This window comes from Tenrec ecaudatus, chromosome 8 (assembly GCF_050624435.1).
Source record: "Tenrec ecaudatus isolate mTenEca1 chromosome 8, mTenEca1.hap1, whole genome shotgun sequence".
Lineage (NCBI taxonomy): Eukaryota > Metazoa > Chordata > Mammalia > Afrosoricida > Tenrecidae > Tenrec > Tenrec ecaudatus.
Window position 1 is genome coordinate 41,109,753 of NC_134537.1, and position 21,220 is coordinate 41,130,972.

The following is a 21,220-nucleotide window of genomic DNA, read 5'->3' on the forward strand; positions in this document are numbered from 1 at the left end:
CATGTGCCAACTCCTGCTGTATAAAAAATGAAATCAAGCTCCAGAAATTAAGTTGTAATGTTTTCATTATTGAAAGCTTCTAGGGATGGCAGTTCCACATCTGTTAACTTCTGATCAAATAAGTGAAAATAATCAAATATCAAAATAATCCCTGTTACTAAGGTGGTCCTCCTCGAATTTATCCTTTTTGCTTCTGTTTGTTCCAGAGCAGGTTTCTAGTTATTTAGCGATCTCGATCTCAAATAGAAAAACCTTTATATTTGAAACGTATTCTGACGTCCCCGCTGTCTGCTCTTCATCAACCCTGGTCCTTTTATATGTGTTCCAGCCTGTCAGTCGAACGCACCTCACAGATCCTCAGCTTCCCACTGTCGCTGTAGAATCCCAACCTAGATGTATTCAGGGGGGTTCAAAAAGTGTATTGAAAAAGTAGAATTAAAAGGCACTGGAATTTTCCACATGCTTTTTTTGAAGCCATGAAGCCTGCCTGGTGATGGGCGGCACGTGAGGGCTTCTCACTGCCTCGTGCCCCCGGGACTTGGCCGGGTTTTTCAGTCTGGGCATTCCTTTTGCTCGCTCTCCACTGCACTCTCAATGTCTGCTAATGCCTCAGAGATCATTCACCTCCACAGCTTGTGCTCCCCCCACCCACCTCAGTATTTAATTTTGCTCTTTGAACAATTTTGCTTCTCCAGTTTACCAGGATAGTTTCAAATTCTTGGATCATGTCCTTCTAAAGGCTGACTATAAATCTTATTACATCCATAAATAAACTTCATAAATTTTCTCATGCTCTGCACAGCCATGTGACTCTTGAAAATTCTTACCTATAATCTCTTCTGTGCTTCTGCAGTTGGGATCAAAACCACCAGCACTCCATGGGAGAAAGATGGGGCTTTCTACTTCCATAAAGAATTAATAGTCTCAGCCCCACAGGGGCAGTTCTACCCTGTCCTGTAGGGTTGCTAAAAGACAGCCTGGTCTCGATGGTAGTGAATTGAATGAAATGAGTCTCCTTTCTTTGGTCAATGAATTGAAAATACCTTGGACTGAAATATTAGCTGAGAAACACGCTGTCATCTCCCAGAAAGACCCCTGGTGGTGCATGGCTTAAGTGCCAGTTGGCTGTCATAAAGGTTTGCAGTTTTTGAACTCCGCAGCCTCTCTGCAGGGGGAAGGTGAGGCAGTCTGTGTCCCTAAAGGTTTACAGCCTCGGACACTCCGTGAGGCAAGTCTGCTCTTCTTACAGGCCCGTCTGAGTCAGAGTGGACAGCACTTGATTTGCTTTTTGGGGGTCTATCATCTCTTAAATCCTTCTCTCCCCCCCCCCCAATTCAAATGAAGAAACATCCATTACTGTTTTTCAAAACATTCAACTTTTCTCTCCAAAATGATGGGAGGGAGGAAGGGAGGGGCTGAGAACCAGATACTGTGAGGAAACGTGTCCTCTCTTTGCTGTACATTTCCCAGTCAAAGGTCCTGCTTTAGGACGGTCTGAGGATGGGGCTGTCTTTATAGAATGCATTACATAAACCTCGCACCCTATACAGTTAGTTCACAGGGGTCGCTTTACGACAGAAGAAAGTGTGTGAAAAATCATTTTACAGAAGGTTCCTGCTAGATTTAATTTTGAAGAAGAGTTGCATGTTTTTGTTTGCCTTTATAATCACAGAGTAATCAGGCATGTGGAAAGCACCTTTTCTTGAGTAAAAACTGACCACATGCCTGTGTCTCTACAGGGTGATGACAGATCTAATGCCTCAGCAAGTTCACCGACAACAGAAACAGGTAACGCGCTTCAGATGCCAGGAGCCATATGAAACCTAGTAATTCTTCACGATGATTTGCTGCTTCTTAGATAGTTGCTGCTTTTTCTGAAATGGAAAATAAGACACAAAATTGGGAATTGCACACATTAAAAAATTGTTACACATTAACCAATTGTTCAGCTACTCATGACAAGTGAGCATGAGGTAGCAGGACGATAGGTTTGTAGGAAACTGATTGACATTGGCATTCATTCTGCCTTGTTGATGTGCCCAAATGGCATGACAATTGAAGGCGTGATAACAGCAGCCAGCTTACCTGCTTTCGTGCTAACTGCCCTATACCCTATTTTGCATTAATAAAATGATCATATCATGACCATAGTTAATTTGATTTGATTTCTTTGTTTGCTATTGAACTTTGTGACAAGCATCCCTGCTATGTTTTTTTAAAGCATCCCTGCTATTACATTAAGTTTTCTTTGCATTCCCTTCTATCTCATTTGGCTCCTCCGCGCTGATTTAGTTCATCACTCGCCTGCGTATTCCTCTCCCGTTGCTGCTCTCCAGAGGAATCAGGCCCAGCGCCCTGAGAGCTTCCTTTTCCGAGCAGCTGTCCGGGCGGAAACAAGTAAAGGTAAGAAGTAGCTGTTAAGGATGCCCTGGGTGGTACGGATGGTTCCGCTTGACTACTAGCCAAAGAAATGGTTGGTGGTGCAAACCCACCCAGGGTGCCTCGGAAGAAAGGTCTGAGACTCCACTGGAATGGTTCTACTCTGCACGCGTGGGGTCAGCTCACCAGCAACGAATCACAACTGGAGGAGTGAGTTAAAAGGTGGAGAGGGCTAACCAAGGGCATCAGCTGTTACATGCTTTTAAGCTGCCACACTGTCTTCCTTGGCAGATGCTTTAAAGCCCGTCAGCCACTCTGGGGGAGAACGGTGAGGCTTTTTGCTCCCGGAAAGATTTACAGCCTTGGAAACCCATAGGGGCAGTTCTTTCTTTGTCCTATAGTGTCTACAGATAGGTTCTCAGACACTCCCCTCCCCTTTTCTGGAAAAGAACTATATATATTCAACGCCCCCTCCCTGGAATTAAACTTTTGTACGCTAGCCCGTCCTCCAGGGTCAAGTGTGGGGTTGCTTTTGCAGCCCCACTGATTTGTTCCAGCGTTTCCCGGGGGCCGTATTGCCCACTTTGGTTTGTCTGTGTAACGTGGAGCTTATAGCTTATTATTGTTCTAGGTCATGGCTCACCCCTTTTGCCATCTTCACCTGCCACTGATTCTACAGATTCCATAACACGACAGAATGTAAGACAGCGCGAAGAAGAGCTGGAATTAATAGATCAACTGCGGAAAGTATGCATATTACCCCCAAACCACACCTTTTAACTGAGACTGTGATAGTCTTTGACTTTTTAAGCATGTAGTCATTTGATATTTAATTTTCTTTTTTTAATTTAATTTTTTTGATATTTCATTTTCAATAGAATCAACACATACCCACTGTGGATTGTGATGAATGTAAGAGACATTTTGTAAATAAGGAAATTATTTTCAACCCTGTCACAAAGAAACCGATTGAGATGGCTTATTCTATAATTCCAGGCCTTACTCATCTAAAATGGTGTCTTTCCTTTCTGATCATGTTGTAAAGAAGTTGTGTAAGAGTTATAATTATTTATCTTTGTTTATAAACACATATCTATCATACTTACACCTACATGTGATTGACTCATTTGGAACTGAAAGAGAATCCAGTGCTTTATCAAAAACTGTTACCTGGATTTCTACTGTACTTTGCACCACTGTAGCCTGGCTGTGGTGTAGGCATATATGAGGTCTCTTAAGTTATTGACTTAGGACTGGAAGGTAAAGTACATCTTTTGGCGTTTAAGTCATTTGCCTTTTATCTTCCTTTGTGACTAAATAATGCCCATTGTGAACTCAGGCCCTTTATGTCAACCGCTTTGAGATTAACACGTTACATATTTTCCTATTCTTGTAGCATATTGAGTACCGGTTGAAAGTCTCTCTGCCTTGTGATCTTGGAGCAGCTCTGACCGATGGTGTTGTTCTTTGCCATTTGGCCAATCATGTGAGGCCTCGATCTGTCCCAAGCATTCACGTTCCCTCACCAGCTGTAGTAAGTTCATAGCGCTATAAAGTGTTTACATTTCATCAGACGTGTGTTCAGTACAGTGGCCAGCATACCAGGGAAATGGGTATGAATAGAGTGTGAGCCCTGCCTTCCCGAGTACTTCTGCTAGAGGAAAAATAGGCGATAGTCAATTCTAACAGCGGTGATACATCTTAGACCAGTGGTTCTCAACCTTCCTAATGCTGCGACCTATATTACAGCTCTCATATTGTGGTGATCCCCCAACCATAAAATTATTTGCGTTGCTACTTCACAACTAAGCAATTGCTCTTTGATTAACAAAAAAGGAAAAGAATAAGACAACAAATCCGCTCCTGAAGCTGTCCCCTTGCTTTCACACTGCACTCTGCCACGTTCAGTGCTCTCACTGTGTTAGTCCGGGTTGACTAGAGAAACAAATCCATAGATACTCGTGTGTATAAGAAAGAGCTTTATCACTCCCTCAACGCATGAATACTTTCCTCTATTAAATTGGCATTCTATGATGCTCACCCTCCTGACACAACTGCTGAAGCCAAAGCCGGTGAATGAATAAATGTGGTGAAGAAAGCTGATGGTGCCCGGCTATCAAAAGAGATAGTGTCTGGGGTCTTAAAGGCTTGAAGATAAACAAGCGGCCATCTAGCTCAGAAGCAACAAAGCCCACATGGAAGAACACACCTGCCTGTGTGATCACCTGGTCCCGAAGGGATCAGTTATCAGGCATCAAAGAACAAAAAATCATATCATTGGGTGCACACCTCCATGATACGTTCGCCGAGGACAAACAGGTGCATAAGCAAATGTGGTGAAGAAAGATAGAGTGTCTGGGATCCTAAAGGCTTGAAGGTGAACAAGCGGCCATCTTACTCAGAAGCAACAAAGCCCACATGGAAGAAGCACACCAGCCTGTGTGATCACGAGGTGCCAAAGGGATCAGGGATAAGGCATCATCATAAAAGAAAATCTTACCATAGTGAATGAAGGGGGAAGTGCAGAGTGGAGACCCAAAGCCCATTTTTCGGCCACTGGAGAGCCCCTCACAGAGGGGTCTAGGGGAGGAGATGAGTCAGTCAGGGTGCGATGTAGCACCGATGAAGAACACAGCTTTCCCCCAGATCCTGGATGCTTCCTCCCCCCCAACTACTATGATCCGAATTCTACCTTGCAAGTCTGGATAGAACAGAAGCTGTACACTGGTGCATATTGGAGCTGGAGGCACAGGGAATCCAGGGTGGATGATACCTTCAGGACCAGGGGGTGAGGGGCAATACTGGGAGAGTAGAGGGTGAGTAGTTTGGAAAGGGGGAACTGATTACAAGGATCTACATGTGACCTTCTCCCTCGGGGACAGACAGCAGAGAAGGGGGTGAAGGGAGACGCTGGATAGGGCAAGATATGACAAAATAATAATCTATAAATTATCAAGGGCTCATGAGGGAGGGGGGTAGCGGGGAGGGAGGGGTAACAAAAAAGGACCTGATGCAAAGGGCTTAAGTGGAGAGCGAATGCTTTGAAAATGATTAGGGCAAAGAATGTACAGATGTGCTATATACAATTGATGTATGTATATGTATGGATTGTCATAAGAGTTGTATGAGCTCCTAATAAAATATTTTTTAAAGAGCTTTATATACAAGAGCAAATGAATATTGAGAAAACATCCCAGCCCAGTCCAGATCAAGTTCTTAAGTCCGATATTAGCCTATATGTCCGATACCAATCTATAAATTCCTCTTCAGACTCATGCAACACATGCAGTAGCACCAAATTCAGGAAGATCACAGGCCAGTGGAAAGTCTTGTGGATTCAGTGGCAGTGGAAGCATCTCAGTGCTGATAGGGGCCTCCACATGGCTCCTCCAGCACCAGGGCTCTAATGTAGCTCCATGTGTCTTGCCAGCAGGAATGTCTCACAAGGAGTGAGTCTGTGTCCCACCTCCAACGTGCTATTTATCTCCATAGTGCCTCCAAATGAGGCTATCCAGCTGCGGCCAGATTGACAGGCCTGACTTCAGTCCTTCACTCTTAAGTTTCAGATTGACACCAGGTGATGTAACCACCCTACTCACGATAGCTGTCTCTGTGGTTTAGCTGTGCCATTTGACAGTTAATAAATCGTTTACCCTTAAATATTTCAGCGTACGTATCCTAAAAATAGGGCATTTCCATTTTATCGCAATAATAATAAAGGAAATATCTCAGTGATTTTATCATCTAACAGGCACTCTGTGTCTCGTGACAGCTTTCCTAGAGACAGGCTTGTGGGGGCTCCTTCAAGGACATTAACTTGACCTTTAAAAAATTACAAAAGACCACAGTTTCTTTTATAAATGTTCCCTTAACACTTTAGAACAAGTGGACTTACACTGTTGTTTAAAGAGCACTTTTCTTGGTTTATAAACATTCTGTAACACTAAGAGACCTATAAATATATATAAAACCTTCATCGTTGAGGAAGAAGAAATGGACTTTGAGTTTATCAAATGAGAATTATCTAGTATGTTAATGAAAAACAACCTCCGCCAAGAAACACTCCTTTCAAATAGGGATAGTGGTTATTATGACTTAATCAAGATTACTTTAATGGGTGTCTGATTCAAAGTACTAGACGACAATATAAATACTGACATGTGTCTTTCATTCATAGGAATTGTGCTCCCGCGTGTGAGAGTGTTCTTTCCACATTTTGTTCTGAGGACCTCCGAGAATTTTGTGATAGACTTTCTTAGTAGAATCTTTTAGGATAAGAGTATCAATTTAAAGCCAAATGCACATGAAACCCCACAGCCATTTCTTTGTGGTTACACTCACACATGGTAATTTATTGGTAATCTTTGAGAACTGGATAATCCGAATTCTAAATAAAGCATTTCTTTTCTTTCCTTTTTTAAAAATCATTTTATTGGGGGCTCTTACAGCTCTTACAACAATCCATAAGTCAATTGTATCAAGCACTTTTGTACATATGTTGCCATAATCATTTTCTAAATATTTTCTTTTGGGTTGAGCCCTTGATATTAGCTCATTTTTCCCTCCTTCCCCCACCTTCTCACCCTCATGAACCCGTGATAAATTATGATTATTTTCATGTCTTACACTGACCCCTGTCTCCCTTCACAGACATTTCTGTTGTTCTCCCTCCTTTTTCTTGGAGGGGTGGGTAGAGGGGAGGAGGTACGGTTATTCGTCAGTCCTTGTGATCATTTTTTTTTGGTGTTGTTGTTAAAAGATCATTTTATTGGGGACTCTTACAACTCTTACAATCCATACATCATTTGTATCAGGCATATTTGTACATGTGTTGCCATTCTTTGCTAGACAATTACTTCTTTTTTTAAAATCATTTTATTGGATCGTACAGCTCTTACCACAATCCACACATCCATCCATGTGTCAAGCACATTTGTACATTTGTTGCCATCATCATTCTCAAAACATTTGCTTTCTACTTGAGCCCTTGGTATCAGCTCCTCAATTTTCCCTTCCCTCCCCCACCCTTCTTCCCTCCCTCTCTCCCCCCTGATAATTTATAAATCATTATTTTTCCATGTCTTACAGTGACTGATGTCTAGACAGTTACTTTCTATTGAGCCCTTGATATCAGCTCCTCTCCCCCCAACCCTTATGAACCCTTGATAGATTATAAATTATTATTTTCATATTTCACACCTACTTCTGTCTCCCTTCCCCCATGGTTTCCATTGTTCTTTCTCCTGGAGGGTGTGTGTGTGGTTTTGTGTCAATCATTACAATTGGTTCTCCCTTCCCTTCTCCACCCCGCCCCCCCATTCTTGTTCTTGGATTGCGTGTGTCATGAGCTCCTATCTCTTATCTATACCGGTGTACATGCTCTGGTCTAGTCCAAAGTGAGAGGCAGTACTGAGGTCATGATAATGGGGGTGGAGGTGGGGTGAGGAAGCCTCAAGGAAATGGAGGAATATTGTGTGTTTCATCAGTGATGTACTGTGCCCTGGATGACTCATCCCTTCCCTGGGACCACTCTGGCGGGGAGGTCCCATTGTCTACAAATGAGCTTTTCATGAGGTGTCATCAGGACTGGGTAACAGTCATCAGAAGACCCTTCACAAACAAAAACATATTGTTGAGAACAAGGGGGGCTTGGATCAGAGACCCAAAACCCATCTGTAGGACATCGGTTCTTAATAGAGTGTACAAACCATAAATTCTTTCTCTCAATTCAACAAGATGACCTTTCATTATAAAGGAAGGCCATACTAGATGTCCACCCATTTTCAAAGAATTCAGAAGACGTGTATTTGCAGCTTTTGTCCCTGGGTAGTATAAATGATGGAGTATCCAGGGAGTACCTGGAAGGTACCTCGGAAGAAAGGCCTAGTCTAGTATTCTATTCCCAAGGTCACAGCCATTGAAAACCCCTTGAGCACAGCTCTACCCGACACATGGGCTCTCCCTCCAAGAGTTGGAATCAACTTGCCAGCCAACTAGTTGATGCTGTGTGTCCCGACATGCTCCCGCGTTGTGTTCCATACTTGCAGGTGTCCAGTTCACACGATTGAAAGATGTTTTTAAAAACCATTGCAAGTATTGTAATATGGTTCGGTGAAGACAGCATATCATCAAAGGAGCGATGTGAAAATTTAGAATCATTTCAACTGTCCAGAAGGGTTGAATCATTTCTTTCATTACAGATTATCTTGTTGAAATTACTTTCTTCTGTAAAATCTGTCTTAAGACTTCAAACTGAGCAGATAATATAGAAACTCGATTACCCCAAACCCGTGACCCTCAGGCCCCAGTAAACTTTGACCCATGGCTTTTCCCTTGTGCCTCGGTTTGCCTTACTTCCCCTGAAGTAGCCAGGAGGGAGAGGGACAAGGTGTCACTGGTTCCAGGAGCAACCTTCTCTGTCAGCTTTCTCATGTAAAAGTCGACGTGACCTAGCCCAGTTCCAGCATGAACCAGGCAGTCTGCCCGACTGCTTTCTCCTTCCTTCAAGGAGATTGTGATTCTGCTAGTTCTGTGTAAAGTCTCCCTTACGGAGATCTTGGCAAGACCCAATGCCCTGTCTAGAAACTTAGTTTGTGTCCTCTTTCTGTACTTTCAAGGAAGTGTCTCACGTGAAAAGATTCCTTATCAGGCTTTTTTCCCTTTTCTTATGACAAAAGTATTCTTAATTCCACTTTTGAAGAAAACCGAGGTATTTATAAGTAGCTTTTCTTTAGAGGAGCCGAAAGTAGCGTAGTAGGTTACACATTGGGCTGCGAACTGAAAAGTCAGCAGTTTGAAACCACCAGCTGGTCTGAAGGAAAAAGACCGATTTTCTACTCCTGTGAAGAGTTACTATCGCAGGAACCCACAAGGGCAGTTCTACTCAGCTTTGTAGAGTCACTATGAGTCAGAATCCACTGGATGGCAGTGAATTTGGTTTGGGGCTTGAGCTTCCACCTGCTGCCGATTGTAAAACCTATAGGAGCAATTCAATCTAAACAACTACCATTTGTGCCTGGCGCTTGAATTTAATTGGAAATTAATTAATTAATTGATGCTATTGAGTTTGTTAATCATTCTGGTATATGGGATTCATATTTCTCCCTTACATTATGTCCTATGATAACCCACTAGGTACAAAAGCTTATCACCACATGGTCATTAGAGATCTTTCAGAAAAACAAGTTTACATCCTTTTGAAAAGAGGTTCTTTCATCCAAACCTTTTTTATTAATCATTTTATTGGAGGTTCTTACAGCTCTTCTAACAATCCATACATCCATTGTGTCAAGCACATTTGTACATAGGTTGCCATCATCATTTCCAAAACATTTTCTTTCTACTTGAGCCCTTGGTATCCTCTTCCCCCCTTCCATCCTCGTGAACCCTTGATAATTATAAATTATTTTTATTTTCATATCTTACACCATCCCCTGTCTCCCTTCACCCATGTGTCTGTTGTTCTTCACCCAGTCGCAGGGGTGGGGGCATTAATACGTCGATCATTGTGATCAGTTCCCCCTTTCTACCCCCAACTTCTCCCTACCCTCATGGTATCCCTACTTCAATTACTGTTCCTGAGGGGCTTAATTGTCTTGAATTTTGTGTGTCAAGAGCGCTTATCTGTAGCGGTGTACATGCTCCAGTCTAGCTGGATTTGTAAGAGAGAACGGGGGTCATGACATTGGAGAGACGGGGTAAGCACTAGAGACCTAGAAGAATGGGTGTTTCATCAGTGCTGTCCTCCCTCCTGGCTGAATAGTCCCTTCCTTGTGGTCTCTTCTTTGAGAGGATGTCCAATTGTCTACAGATGGGCTTTGGGTCTTCATTCCAACCCCCCCACCCCATTCCCATCAAAATAGTTGTTTGTTTTGGGTCTTCTGATACCTGATGACACCTTGTGATCACAGGAGGTTGGTGTGCTTCTTCCATGTGGGCTTTGTTGCTTCCCTGCCAGATGGCTGCTTCTTAACTGGGGCCTTTTAAGACCCCAGACGCTTTATCTTGTAATAGGCACCATCAGCTTTCTTCACATTTGCTTATGCACCGATTTTGTCTTCAGCTATCGTGTCGGAAAGGTGAGCCTCGCTGAATGCCAGGTTATTAGAACAAAGTGTTTTTGCATTGAGGGAGAACTTGAGTAGAGGCCCAACGTCTGTCTGTTACTTTACTACTTAACCTATAAATATATATACATATGCATCCCTATCATTATATATAAACATATTTACATATGTATGTGCCTATATACCTCCTATATAAACTAGGTGGTCCTTTGCCTCCTAGTTCTCTGCTCTCTGCTTCCTTTGACTTTCCTCCTGTCCCTCTATCATGTTCGACCTTCATTTGGCTCTCTGCACTTCCTCTCGGCTACACTGCACTTGGTCAAGCCCCACCAGGCATTCTACGCCCTCCCCGCCATGGATTTTAGGATCACTTGTTGTTCCCTTGTCCTTGGATTTGTTTGCTCCCCACTTCCTTTCCCCAACCTCTTTCTGCCCCATGTTCCCCCAGAACTGTCGATCCCGTTGTTCTCTCCTCAGGATTGTTTATCCTGCCTATTTATATAGATAGACATGGGGGTTGGGCCTGTAAATAGCTCCAGGTCTGTCTGTTGACCCTTATGAATGTTTTCTGTCATCCAAACTTTTGAAATTTAAGTGTATTAAAATTATAAATGTCGCCATTGAAAATACATCTAGATAGCCAATTTAGGAGCAAAACTTTTAAAAATCTTTTTAAAAGATTAAAAGTAGATGAATTGATTTTCTCTGATAATATTTAAATGATAGAGGACAGTAATTCATTTTCTTGCTAGCCTTAAAATTTAGTGTATTGCTATAAAATGAAGAAATGCTAAAAAGCTACTCCCTTTCTCCTCTACATTTCTCTACATATGATTTACCTGCCTTGCAAAATCAAAGCCAAATGTCTAGAGTGAGGATTGGCACACGAGGGTCTGAAGACCCGCCACCTCTTTTGTTGAATAAAGTTTTACTGAAACACACTACTCATTTGTTTGCATATTGTCTAGGGCAGACTTTAACAGCAACATTGAGTAGTTGCAACAGAGATCGTATGAGCTACAAGCCCGTGGTCCTTGAAGTAGAAGTTTATTAACCCCTGGTCTTGAGTACTATGATTTAATGAAGCAATTAGAGTATTTTAAATGCTAGCCAAAAATTTTTAATTTACCAGTAATATGTTTTTCCTGTTTCCTTTTCTCATTGCAGCCTAAATTAACAATAGCAAAATGCAGGCGAAATGTAGAAAACTTCCTAGAAGCTTGCAGAAAAATTGGTGTACCTCAGGTAATAATTCCATCATTTTTCATAATGCCCAAATAAACTTGGGGTTATTTTCTTAAAATCTTGCAGGAATGTGAATCTCTAAAAGTTTGTTAAACTAGCTCTATACTAAGTCAATCAATATACTTTTGAACAATGTTTTCTTAATAATTTAAGGCCTAAGCTAGACAATCATAAGCATGTAAATTTAAATATATTGTAATAAATGCTAAGAAAATAATTTTTTAAAATCTCGTGTTGACATAATAGCTGAAACAGTGGACTCAAACACCCCAATGATACAAGTGGCCTTAGACTAGGCAGTGTTTTGTTCTGTTAACATGAGGTGGTCATGGAGCAGAGCCAACCTGACAGCATCCCCTAAATATCCTCCCCACTGCGTATGACCTGGAACATAAAGAAACTCCTACATTTCAGATGGAAAATTCACTAGATATATGCACCGCAGAGTTCAGATTGAGAATGTTTCCGTTGTGTTCAGTCTTTGAACATTTGTACTTAAGAATACATTCTGAAAGAAGCTTAGGGTTAACAGAGACAGTGCAGAGAATTCCCGAACACACATCACCCTGTCCCCCCAAAGTTAGTTTGTAATTAAAGTGCAAGTACCCCAAGTCAGTAACACAAGAAGAATACTGTGAACTGAATTAACAGAACCTTTGTGGATTTTACCATTTTTTCCTCATTAAGGTCTCTCATTCTTCGGAGCTGAGCCACACTGAGGTCATGTGTAGACAGTTTCTTGCTATTGGGATTTGTTACCTCCGGGCTTCTCAGTTACAGCTTTACCGTCATTTACTAGTTTATATAGTTAAACGTTACTTATAAATGGAATTAGAGAAAAGAACGTGTTGCACTTGTAATTCAGTTACCACTGTGAAGCTGTCACCTAACTGCACTTAGTGCTCAGACTTGTTGCCACTGGGCCCGTCTGGATGCACAGCGACCTTACAGGGCTTCCAACGCTGCGGCCCGTCGCCTCGCCTTTGCTCTTGGTGAGCGACTGGGGGTTTAGCCACCGCCCTTTTGGTGAACAGTTAGCTGCTTTAACTGCTGTACCACCAGGCTCCTCATGGTACTCTGCACGAATACTGTATTTGCTGGCATCCGGTCTAGACCCACTTAAAGGAATAACTCACTGCAACATGGCACCTCTGACCTGACTCTGCTCCAAGGAGCAAAGATTTGACTCCTTCGGCTTCCTAGTGGTTGGAAACCAAGACTGGGCCCCAAGCAATGGTTTCTCACAGAGTTAAGCCCTTGGCCCAGTAGTATTTAACCTCAGGAACTGTCTCTTAACTAGCCAGGCATTGCAAGAGACAGGAGCATCTCCTCACTGCTCCCCACCCCCCACCACACCCCCCGCGGAGCTTCTCCCACAGCTCCTCCTCTTGGTAGAGCTCAGTCCCACAGGTGGCTGTGCCCATCGTGTGATGTCATGCTTCTCTTCTGCAGCCAAAGAGCTCATGGGTCTATTTCGGGGTGAGTGGGCTAGGCTTTTTGTTTTGTTTTGTGTTTTAACCTGATTTACAAAAGAACTGAAATTTACCTCTATGGGTAGTCAGGAAGAAATCTTTTTGTTCTTGGAGACAACTTCAAAGCAAAATTTTCTTTTTATATATTGCTTGCTAAAATTATCATCACCTTAGTACTAATACAGTAAAATAAAAGTTTATTTTTTTTAAAAAAAGCAGAGGGTATTAACTAAGATTTCTGAACAAGCAACATATATCGTATCCCTATCAGCCAGCTGATCGATCTAAAGGGGGAGCACTTTCTCCCTAGTCACATCATGATCGCAGCACAGGCATGTCCCAAACCCACCCACCCCATGGTGCCTTTGAACAAGAGCATGTGGCAGAGTATGGGAGCCACAGAATTACAAACAGGCCCTGCATAGCTACAGAGAAGAGGGCTGGGAAAGGCCCCACAGAAGCAAGGCATGATAATGGACTGAGCCCAGTCATTGTTCCATTGCTCGGAGAAAGATGAGGCTGTCTTGCTTCCGTAAAGACTACAGCCTTCAAAACCCTCTGCTGCAGGGCCCCTGGGAGTCAGAGCTGAATGCGTGGCAGGCCCCTCTTTCAGCAAAATACAGAAGCTGAATTCTGCATTTGCCTAGCTGTGGCTCACAGCCATACTCTCAGCCAACCAGAGCGGTGCTCTTTAAAGGGAAGTACAGATGTGGGACAAATGGACTGAGTGCCCTTCCAGAGTGACTTGATGGGCATCACCAACACCTCCTTCCCCCCACTCTGTCTACCCTGTCAGAAAAAGGAAATGGACATTCCACGTTGGCCGCTCTGCGCGCGCCCATCACCGCCACTTGCACATGTGTGCTGTTACTCCCGCTAAAAGGTGCTCGTCTGCCTAGAAGCAGCTGAGCAATAAACGTGGTCCCGGTTCAGCCTGACATCTCGCAGGTCTGGCATCCCTGTGACAAGATGGAGGAGGACCTTCCGTCCTCTTCTCTCCCCTACTTCTGGTGGTCTGGCTGGCATCTCAGTATCCCCAGTTGCTCAACTTGACTTGAAGAGGAATTTGGGGCTGTAATAATCATTTTTAAAAACACAAAGCCTAATATTACTGTGTAATGCCCAGGGAGTGTTAGTAAAGGGAAACAATTTCCTTCTAGTTTAAATATTTAAGGTTACACAATGCAAATTCATAAAAACACTAAAGAGTAAAGTGACTACTGAGAAGCCCTGGTGAGTAGTCACTTTACTATTGTTTCATTAAACAGTTAAAACTATGATAAGCAGTAAAATTTTCTACTTGACTAATATTTTATGTCTTAGAACTATTGTTATATGTTAATACTGTCAAGTCCAGGAATGTTGTTTATCCCCTTTTCATTCCATGAAATGGGAAACTGTAGAGCTCTGGCTTCCTTGTGTAGCTCCTAGTGGGCTGGGCTGGGCTGGGTGATGATGGCCTTGAGCTGTTGAAACCAAGTCCCTTAGCACACCCGGCCTCTGGGTAGTGAATCTCCTCCAATGATTCGTTTCCTCACCCTGTGAGCCTGCTTTCTTGATTTATCAGACGTTTCCCATAGACTTTCCTCAGCTCAGCTCCGATTTGTATCTGTTTTCTGACCTTAAAAAAAGTATTATTAATAACCATAAGAAGAGTGGGAGTCGGCAAAGAGGTTGTCTCACACAGACTTCGCCCCTCTCGGGGCCTCATCCACCATCAGCTGGCATTGCCCTGCCTACCCCGCAGCCTTACTGTTCACGATGGTCTCCAACAAGCCAGGGGTTTGTTTAGTATCAATATCAGACTTCTTGCAGAAAGGAGTCTGCAGTTTTGTTTTTCAGCCTTTGGTTTCATTCTTGAGTAAAAACGTTACAGGATGTATGTCTTAGACTGTGACTAAGATGATTGTGTTTTTAATTCTATACTCAAATCTGCATTTCTGATTCACTGACTTTGTTTTTCTGTTTTCCTTTCCTGCTCACATTTTGGACAGGACACTCTTTGTTCCCCTTCCGACATCCTTCAGCTAAACGTCAGCGTTAAAAGAACTGTTGAAACACTACTTTCTCTTGGGGCGCAGTCAGAAGAACCCAGCTTTGTGTGTCTGTCTATCCAGCTTCTGGGTTTTGTGGCCTTCTACTGTACTGTCATGTTAACTCTCTGCATGTTTCACTACTGGATTCCCCTCTAGCTGAATGGTGTCTGTCATTCCGGTGCTTTTTCCACCTTATTCCCGTGTTTGGTAAAGGAGGTTTGTTTCTCATTCAGAATTATTTGCATGTATGTGCTTTTTTTTGTCCATCAGAGAACCAACCAGTAAAGGAAATCAGTCCTTTGCGCACATGTCCAGATAAGCAGCCCAGTGCTGGGCCCTTTATTGGTAGAAACAACATTGGCTCTTTGGACTTTTAGAAGTGCTGCCCTTTTCATCTTACTGATTATTATTTGGTCAGGATGTCCAGTCTGCGGCCCTGTTGGTTCTTCTGAGCCCAGCATGTACACTTTAAGCAGCACGCAAGGAGCGTATCTAGAGCTGACTCCCATGGGTCAGGCACCTGGCCAGACTTGCCAGGTTTGTTGTCTTTAACTGAGACTCACTTCTAGAATCCTATGTAGAACTTAATAGTGGAATTTGTGTAACTTCCAGTGTAGTAGACTCAGAAGGTGAGCTTGTATTCTCTAGGCTGTTCAGAAGGAGAGTATCTGAACAGTAGCAGTTTTGTTAAAGATTGAACACTAGCCTCTGTTCTGTACCCAAGGCCATGACTTTTGCTCTTTCAGACACACTAGTAGACTAACCGCTAGACCTGAAGGTGTGACACTAATAGATACTAGTGCTCAGAAATGGCATTTCTGAACATTCAGCAGACCCCTGCACTGTGCTAACAAAATTGTGCTGCAAAACTTGAGTATGAAGGGAGGTCGCAAGGCCCATAACATCGCCAGTTTGAAACTTGACGTTCCCATTAGAGGATTCCGCTGGGGGCCGCCTGCACTGGCTCTCCTTCATGTGCTGTCCCGTTGCCGACAGTAGCAGAGCCCGCCAGCACTCATTTGGGGCCGTAAGTGTGTTTTGTTGGTAAGGTATCTCTGATGCAGTAATCATTCTCAGGTTTGCAGCATTTGGGCCGTTGAAGAAACTGGCTAGCAGAGAGCAGACAGTTCTGATGTCCTGAGCAGCGCAGGGGGAGTAGTGCTTCGTCTGCAGCGAGCACTGCATCCCTGCAAGTCGGCTGGAGGTGGGTCTCCAGGAAGGAAGCCTGAGTGCCTGAGAGCACTTCTGCCAGAGGGGAGGCCTGAGCCGGAGGGGAGACCAGGGAGCCAACCTCCTTGGAAAAAAGATGGCGCTCCCTGAGCAAACACCCTGCAGCGTCACCTTTGAGTATAATTACAGTTGATATCAAAAGTATTTCTACAAAGTTGCTAGTTTTATACGATCAAAAGATTGCAGTAAAAAAATAAAGATGACAGGTACTTTTTTTTTGCAAAAATATTTAATAAAAAGGGTATATAAACACAGGTACCAATAACTGACTCAAAAAGTAATACTTGTTATATTTTTAATATCCTCTGATTTTTATAAAACTTCCTAGTGCCACAAGTGAAAAATGAAACCAACTATCTTCTTTTATAACTATGTTTGAGGAAACTTCAGAAATTCGTAAAAAAGATTCCATTGTCTTTCGATTCCATTTCCCATGAACTTTTGGAAGCCCCTTCATATAGTCTTTCTTTCAGTGGCCCCATAATTCCACGTTTGCTTAGGAAATAGAGGCCAGGCAGGCAGTTAGTTACCTGTAAAATGCTCAGCTGCTTGTCACCAGCCCATCTGTGGGAGAGAGTTGTGGCCATCTGCTTCCGTGAAGACGGCCGGCAGCTGTGGGAAACCATTGGGCAGTTAGTTCTACTCCGCCCTAGGGGTCACTGGGAGCCCACCAGTTGTCAGCAGTGGATTTTGAGGGGGTTTTGTTTCATCTTTTGTGACAGCACTCTATTGTCTGAATATTTAATCTTAACGGTAAAAAACAGATAGATGTTATTCTTAAGATTTGACTCAGTCTACAAAGGAGTAAGCAAATAAATTAGCGATGCAAACACGACGGTATAAAGACTTTCCTTATGGGATGCTGTTCCGGACTCACATTAATAGCTCTCCAGCATCATCTGCTCTGTTAACTTTAGAATATGAAATTCTTTACTTTTTCTGAGACGATTTCTTTCTGAACAATTCTGTCATTCTGATGTTAAACATTCTGGGCCTCCCAGAAATGATCCGGAGGGAATGCGTCTGGACCCCTTCACTCTGGAGTGCTCCAGGCTGTACTCCAGCGCCTCTCTGGGCCCCGCCTGCTGGGAGAAAGGCGGCTGCAGTGAAGATTTACTATGTGATGCAGACAGTGGCCCCCCTCGCTCAGGCCGGCTGACTGTGGGCCTGAAACCGGGGTGCATCTTCTATGTGCTTCCTAACATGTCCTTTGTTGCAGACTAGAGCCACCTGGTAACTTGGAACTATTTTTCTCACTTTCATTGCCTGTCTTATTTGACAGATCTACTAGCCATTGGTTGATTGGGCATGAAAGGTGACATGTACTCTCCACAGCATTCTGGTTTTCCTTAACTGTTTGCATGTATAAGAATAGGCAGTTTGACCATTTTCCAGTCTCAAAGTGCTCTTTGTTCTCTCCGTGGTATTGCTGAATAAAGTTCACAGCCATTGGAACATGCTCGTGTGCAGTGGATGACGGTACCACTCACAGCGCTGCTCTGAGTGCCAGCTACCGTGTCGTAGGTTCCTCAGCTACTGGCTTTTCATGTGTCAGGTGATGATGAGGGGGAGAAGGAGGGCTTATTTTTGTTTTTCAGTTTTGTGACGTTCTCATATTTTCTTTTTTGTTTGTTTTTGTGTTACATTGTCCCATTTCAGGAGCAATTATGTTTGCCTCTCCACATTTTAGAAGAGAAAGGTTTGAGCCAGGTTGCAGTGACGGTCCAGGCCCTCCTGGAACTTGCCCCACCCAAGCACCAGCAGCACCATTTCCCTGCTCTCTGAGGACCGGCTCCCCGGAGCGCGGGGGCTGGCTTGGCCCAGGCAAGGACCTCCAGGACATCAGGATGCTGCTGCCGGCCTGCTTACACAGAGCGCTGTGTGTTCTTAGAAGGGACTGTCCCCAGGATTCCTAACAGGAATGTTTTGCTTCATTTCTCCATTTTCGGGGAGGTTATATCAGTTTCCATTGGGGTGTTTTTTTGTTGTTTTTTTTCCAAATCAAGACACCATTGGTTGGTTTTCCCAAATGAGCTGAATTAATATGTTAAAAATTCCCAAATGGGCTGTGCTTTCTTAGAGAGTAGGTTTATCTCATGCACCACAAAGAGTCGTTTGTCAAAAGGTTATCTAGCTCTCTGGTGGCATAGCATGCATGATTTTTTTTAAAAACCCTGTTTCCAAGACCTCTACAGTCCACTGGTTTCAAAGCAGGGTTGTTCATCGTTAGAATCTCCAGAGCATCTCTTTGTACGCAGACTCCTATTCAGTTCACTTTCGGGCCAGGTCTGAGAATCCCAATCTTTCAGCAAATAGTACAGGTATTTTTCATGTAGTGCAGACCACTATTCTAAGCTGGTGATTGGATTGTTTTTGGAGTAACGAGGTGTCTTTTTTTTTAAGTCATGTTTAAAATAAAAAATTAGATTATGGCTACTTGGACTATTCTGACAAAGGCAAAACAAAATAATACAGAAAGCCTCAGGCTTCAGATTTTGCATAGTAAAACATTAGAACAAATCTTATATCTAAAGTAGTCTCCTAGGCCTCCCAGTAGATGCCGGCTGCCACCACCACTTCCTCATCCGTGGTAGAGAATGGTCCACTTCATCTGGGAGTGCTTGCACACAGTAGGCCTTGCCGCTGCACACCTCTGATGCCAAGGCCAGGAGCTGACCCCTCTGCACTGCAGCCTTGACTTTAAGGCCCCCCTGCACCCAATACTGCTCCTCGCCGTGTGAATGTGCTCCAGTCACAGCAAGTTAACGTCCGTCTCCCCAATTAATGGAAGATGACACAAATGAAACAAAAACATAGAGGAAAGGCCACATTTCTTCTACCTTGTTAAGGTGACTGCTGTTTCCATGGCTGAAGTGAAAGCGCTTAGGACATTTTGAAAAACATTCTTGTCTTATCAACAAGTCCCTCCTGGAGCACCACTAGGGCCTGAGGTGCAGAATGTGGGGACTCATATGCGGCGCCGGGGCCCTTTGTTCAGCCTGAGCCACCGGAGCCCCTTGGGCTGTCCTGATGGCGTCTGCTGCTCTCTGCCTTCGGAAACCAAGCACTGGACGGTGCTGGTTGCTTGGTTTAGTTTTTGGATATTCTACACCAGTGTGAATTTGGGCACAAAATTATCCCTGTTTTTAATCATCTAAATCATAAGTTCCCAAACTCATTCGGCTGCCACTCCTTTTCAAAAAAGAAAATTACTTAGCACACGCCTGGCAATGAAAACCTTTTGCCTCAGAGCCCATAAGCTTTGAAGGCCCTCTGGGTCCTTCCAGCACTTTGGGAAATACTGATGTAAAGGGAGTACCTAAAAGACTGAGATAAAAATCATCTTGATTAATTAAAACAATGTTTTCTCCATGTTCTAGCCGAAAAGCCAGTTTATCAGAACACGTTGTCCGTGTTTAAAATTATATAACAGCAACTGAACTCAAAGCCTAGTCTCCAGGGCCCTCCAGGAACAAGTGGTCGCAACCATGTCATCCATGTCCTATGAGAGTTTGAGCCGGGCCTGATGATACTGACAGCTCCAAGTCGAACAGTGCAACTTACTCCGCATTTAGCTCTATGTGCTTTCAAATTGTAAGTCTCTCCTTTGCCCCTCCTACTTTCCTCCCCCCAAGTGACCTTCAGCCTCCGTCCACTCTCCAGATTGTAGAGAGCCACCTGAAATGTAGCTCAGTAAAAGACTAGTTGGCACTTACATGCAAGGAATCGGTCCAGAAGCCATTATGTTAGGCAGTATGGGCACTGTTGGGCACTGGTTTCCCCAGGGGGATAACTGGAAAGTATTTGAAATGGCACATACCATGCAGTAAGCATTGTATTTTTATCAAAGTATTTCACATCCACATTTGAATTGCTAGAAATTTTAAGAAAATATCAAACATATTGAATATATCTGTCCCGATGGAAGAACTTCATAACTTGAAGTATTCTATAGTTGGTGGTTTGTATGGACCCTGTGCCTTTGTTTTTAACTGGACAGAAAAGATGAAGTTAACATTTATACCTTACCTATACTCCAGTGTAAGATGTAGCCACCTATGTAACAGCTCCACTTGCCCAAGTCTCCCCGTCACCACTTCTGAGGAGCATCTGGCTGTGCTCCCCCAAAGCAGATTTGGCTGTCTTCTGGCAGTCCGTGGTGCACTCACGAGTCCACGCCACCCTTCTTCCTTGGCCTGTCCTATTTGCTGCGTGCACGAGGCAGTAGAACGTCATGGCGTGGGTCAGGTGCCGGGTACCCTCGCAGTGATGCCCGCCACACGGAGTCTCCCAGTGCAATGTGGCATTTGCTTTTTTTGACTGCTGCTTCCAGGGGCCATGGTGGAAGGAGAGGTCGTCATTTGATTCGCTGCAGAGCAGGGAAATCCTTAGGAACAGACCACTTTTACATGCATCCTAAGAGCTGATCAAGGAAGGTGCTTTTTCTGACTTGCTGCAGCTCAGCAACAACCAAACATGACTGTGCTGATATGACGGATGAATTTTAAAAACTTCAGTGCTTAACTGGTTACAGAAATGAAGGAAAACATGATACATAGAAGCCTTTTTATATACATATTGCAGTAAAGTGGTTTACAGCATATTTTGTCTGAAAATGTTGTAAACATGTAATTAGTTAAGATTTTTTAAGCAATCTTATATTTGTATGTCTGTAAATATATTGCACATTGTTCTAAGTATAAATATGTCAATATCATGTATTACTTTAATTGACCGTATGCTACCTTATATATCGTTATTAAAATAGCCAACAACTTCAGCAGTGTGAAAT

General features: G+C 43.4%; 1 protein-coding gene across 6 annotated transcripts in view; it reads left to right on the plus strand.

Annotated features, from left to right (window-relative positions):
• LRCH3 (leucine rich repeats and calponin homology domain containing 3) overlaps positions 1 to 21,220 on the plus strand; it is a 102,120-nt gene extending 80,900 nt beyond the window's left edge. For 5 of the 6 annotated variants that reach the window (XM_075556287.1, XM_075556289.1, XM_075556288.1 and 2 more), the window contains 6 exons: positions 1,740 to 1,788; positions 2,293 to 2,403; positions 3,011 to 3,126; positions 3,776 to 3,913; positions 11,613 to 11,690; positions 18,088 to 21,220. In XM_075556287.1, the coding sequence (XP_075412402.1) occupies positions 1,740 to 1,788; positions 2,293 to 2,403; positions 3,011 to 3,126; positions 3,776 to 3,913; positions 11,613 to 11,690; positions 18,088 to 18,213 (618 nt within the window). In that variant the 3' untranslated portion in view covers positions 18,214 to 21,220. Of the gene's footprint in view, positions 1 to 1,739; positions 1,789 to 2,292; positions 2,404 to 3,010; positions 3,127 to 3,775; positions 3,914 to 11,612; positions 11,691 to 15,156; positions 18,064 to 18,087 lie in introns of those variants that run through there. The other variant, XM_075556292.1, reaches the window with a different exon arrangement.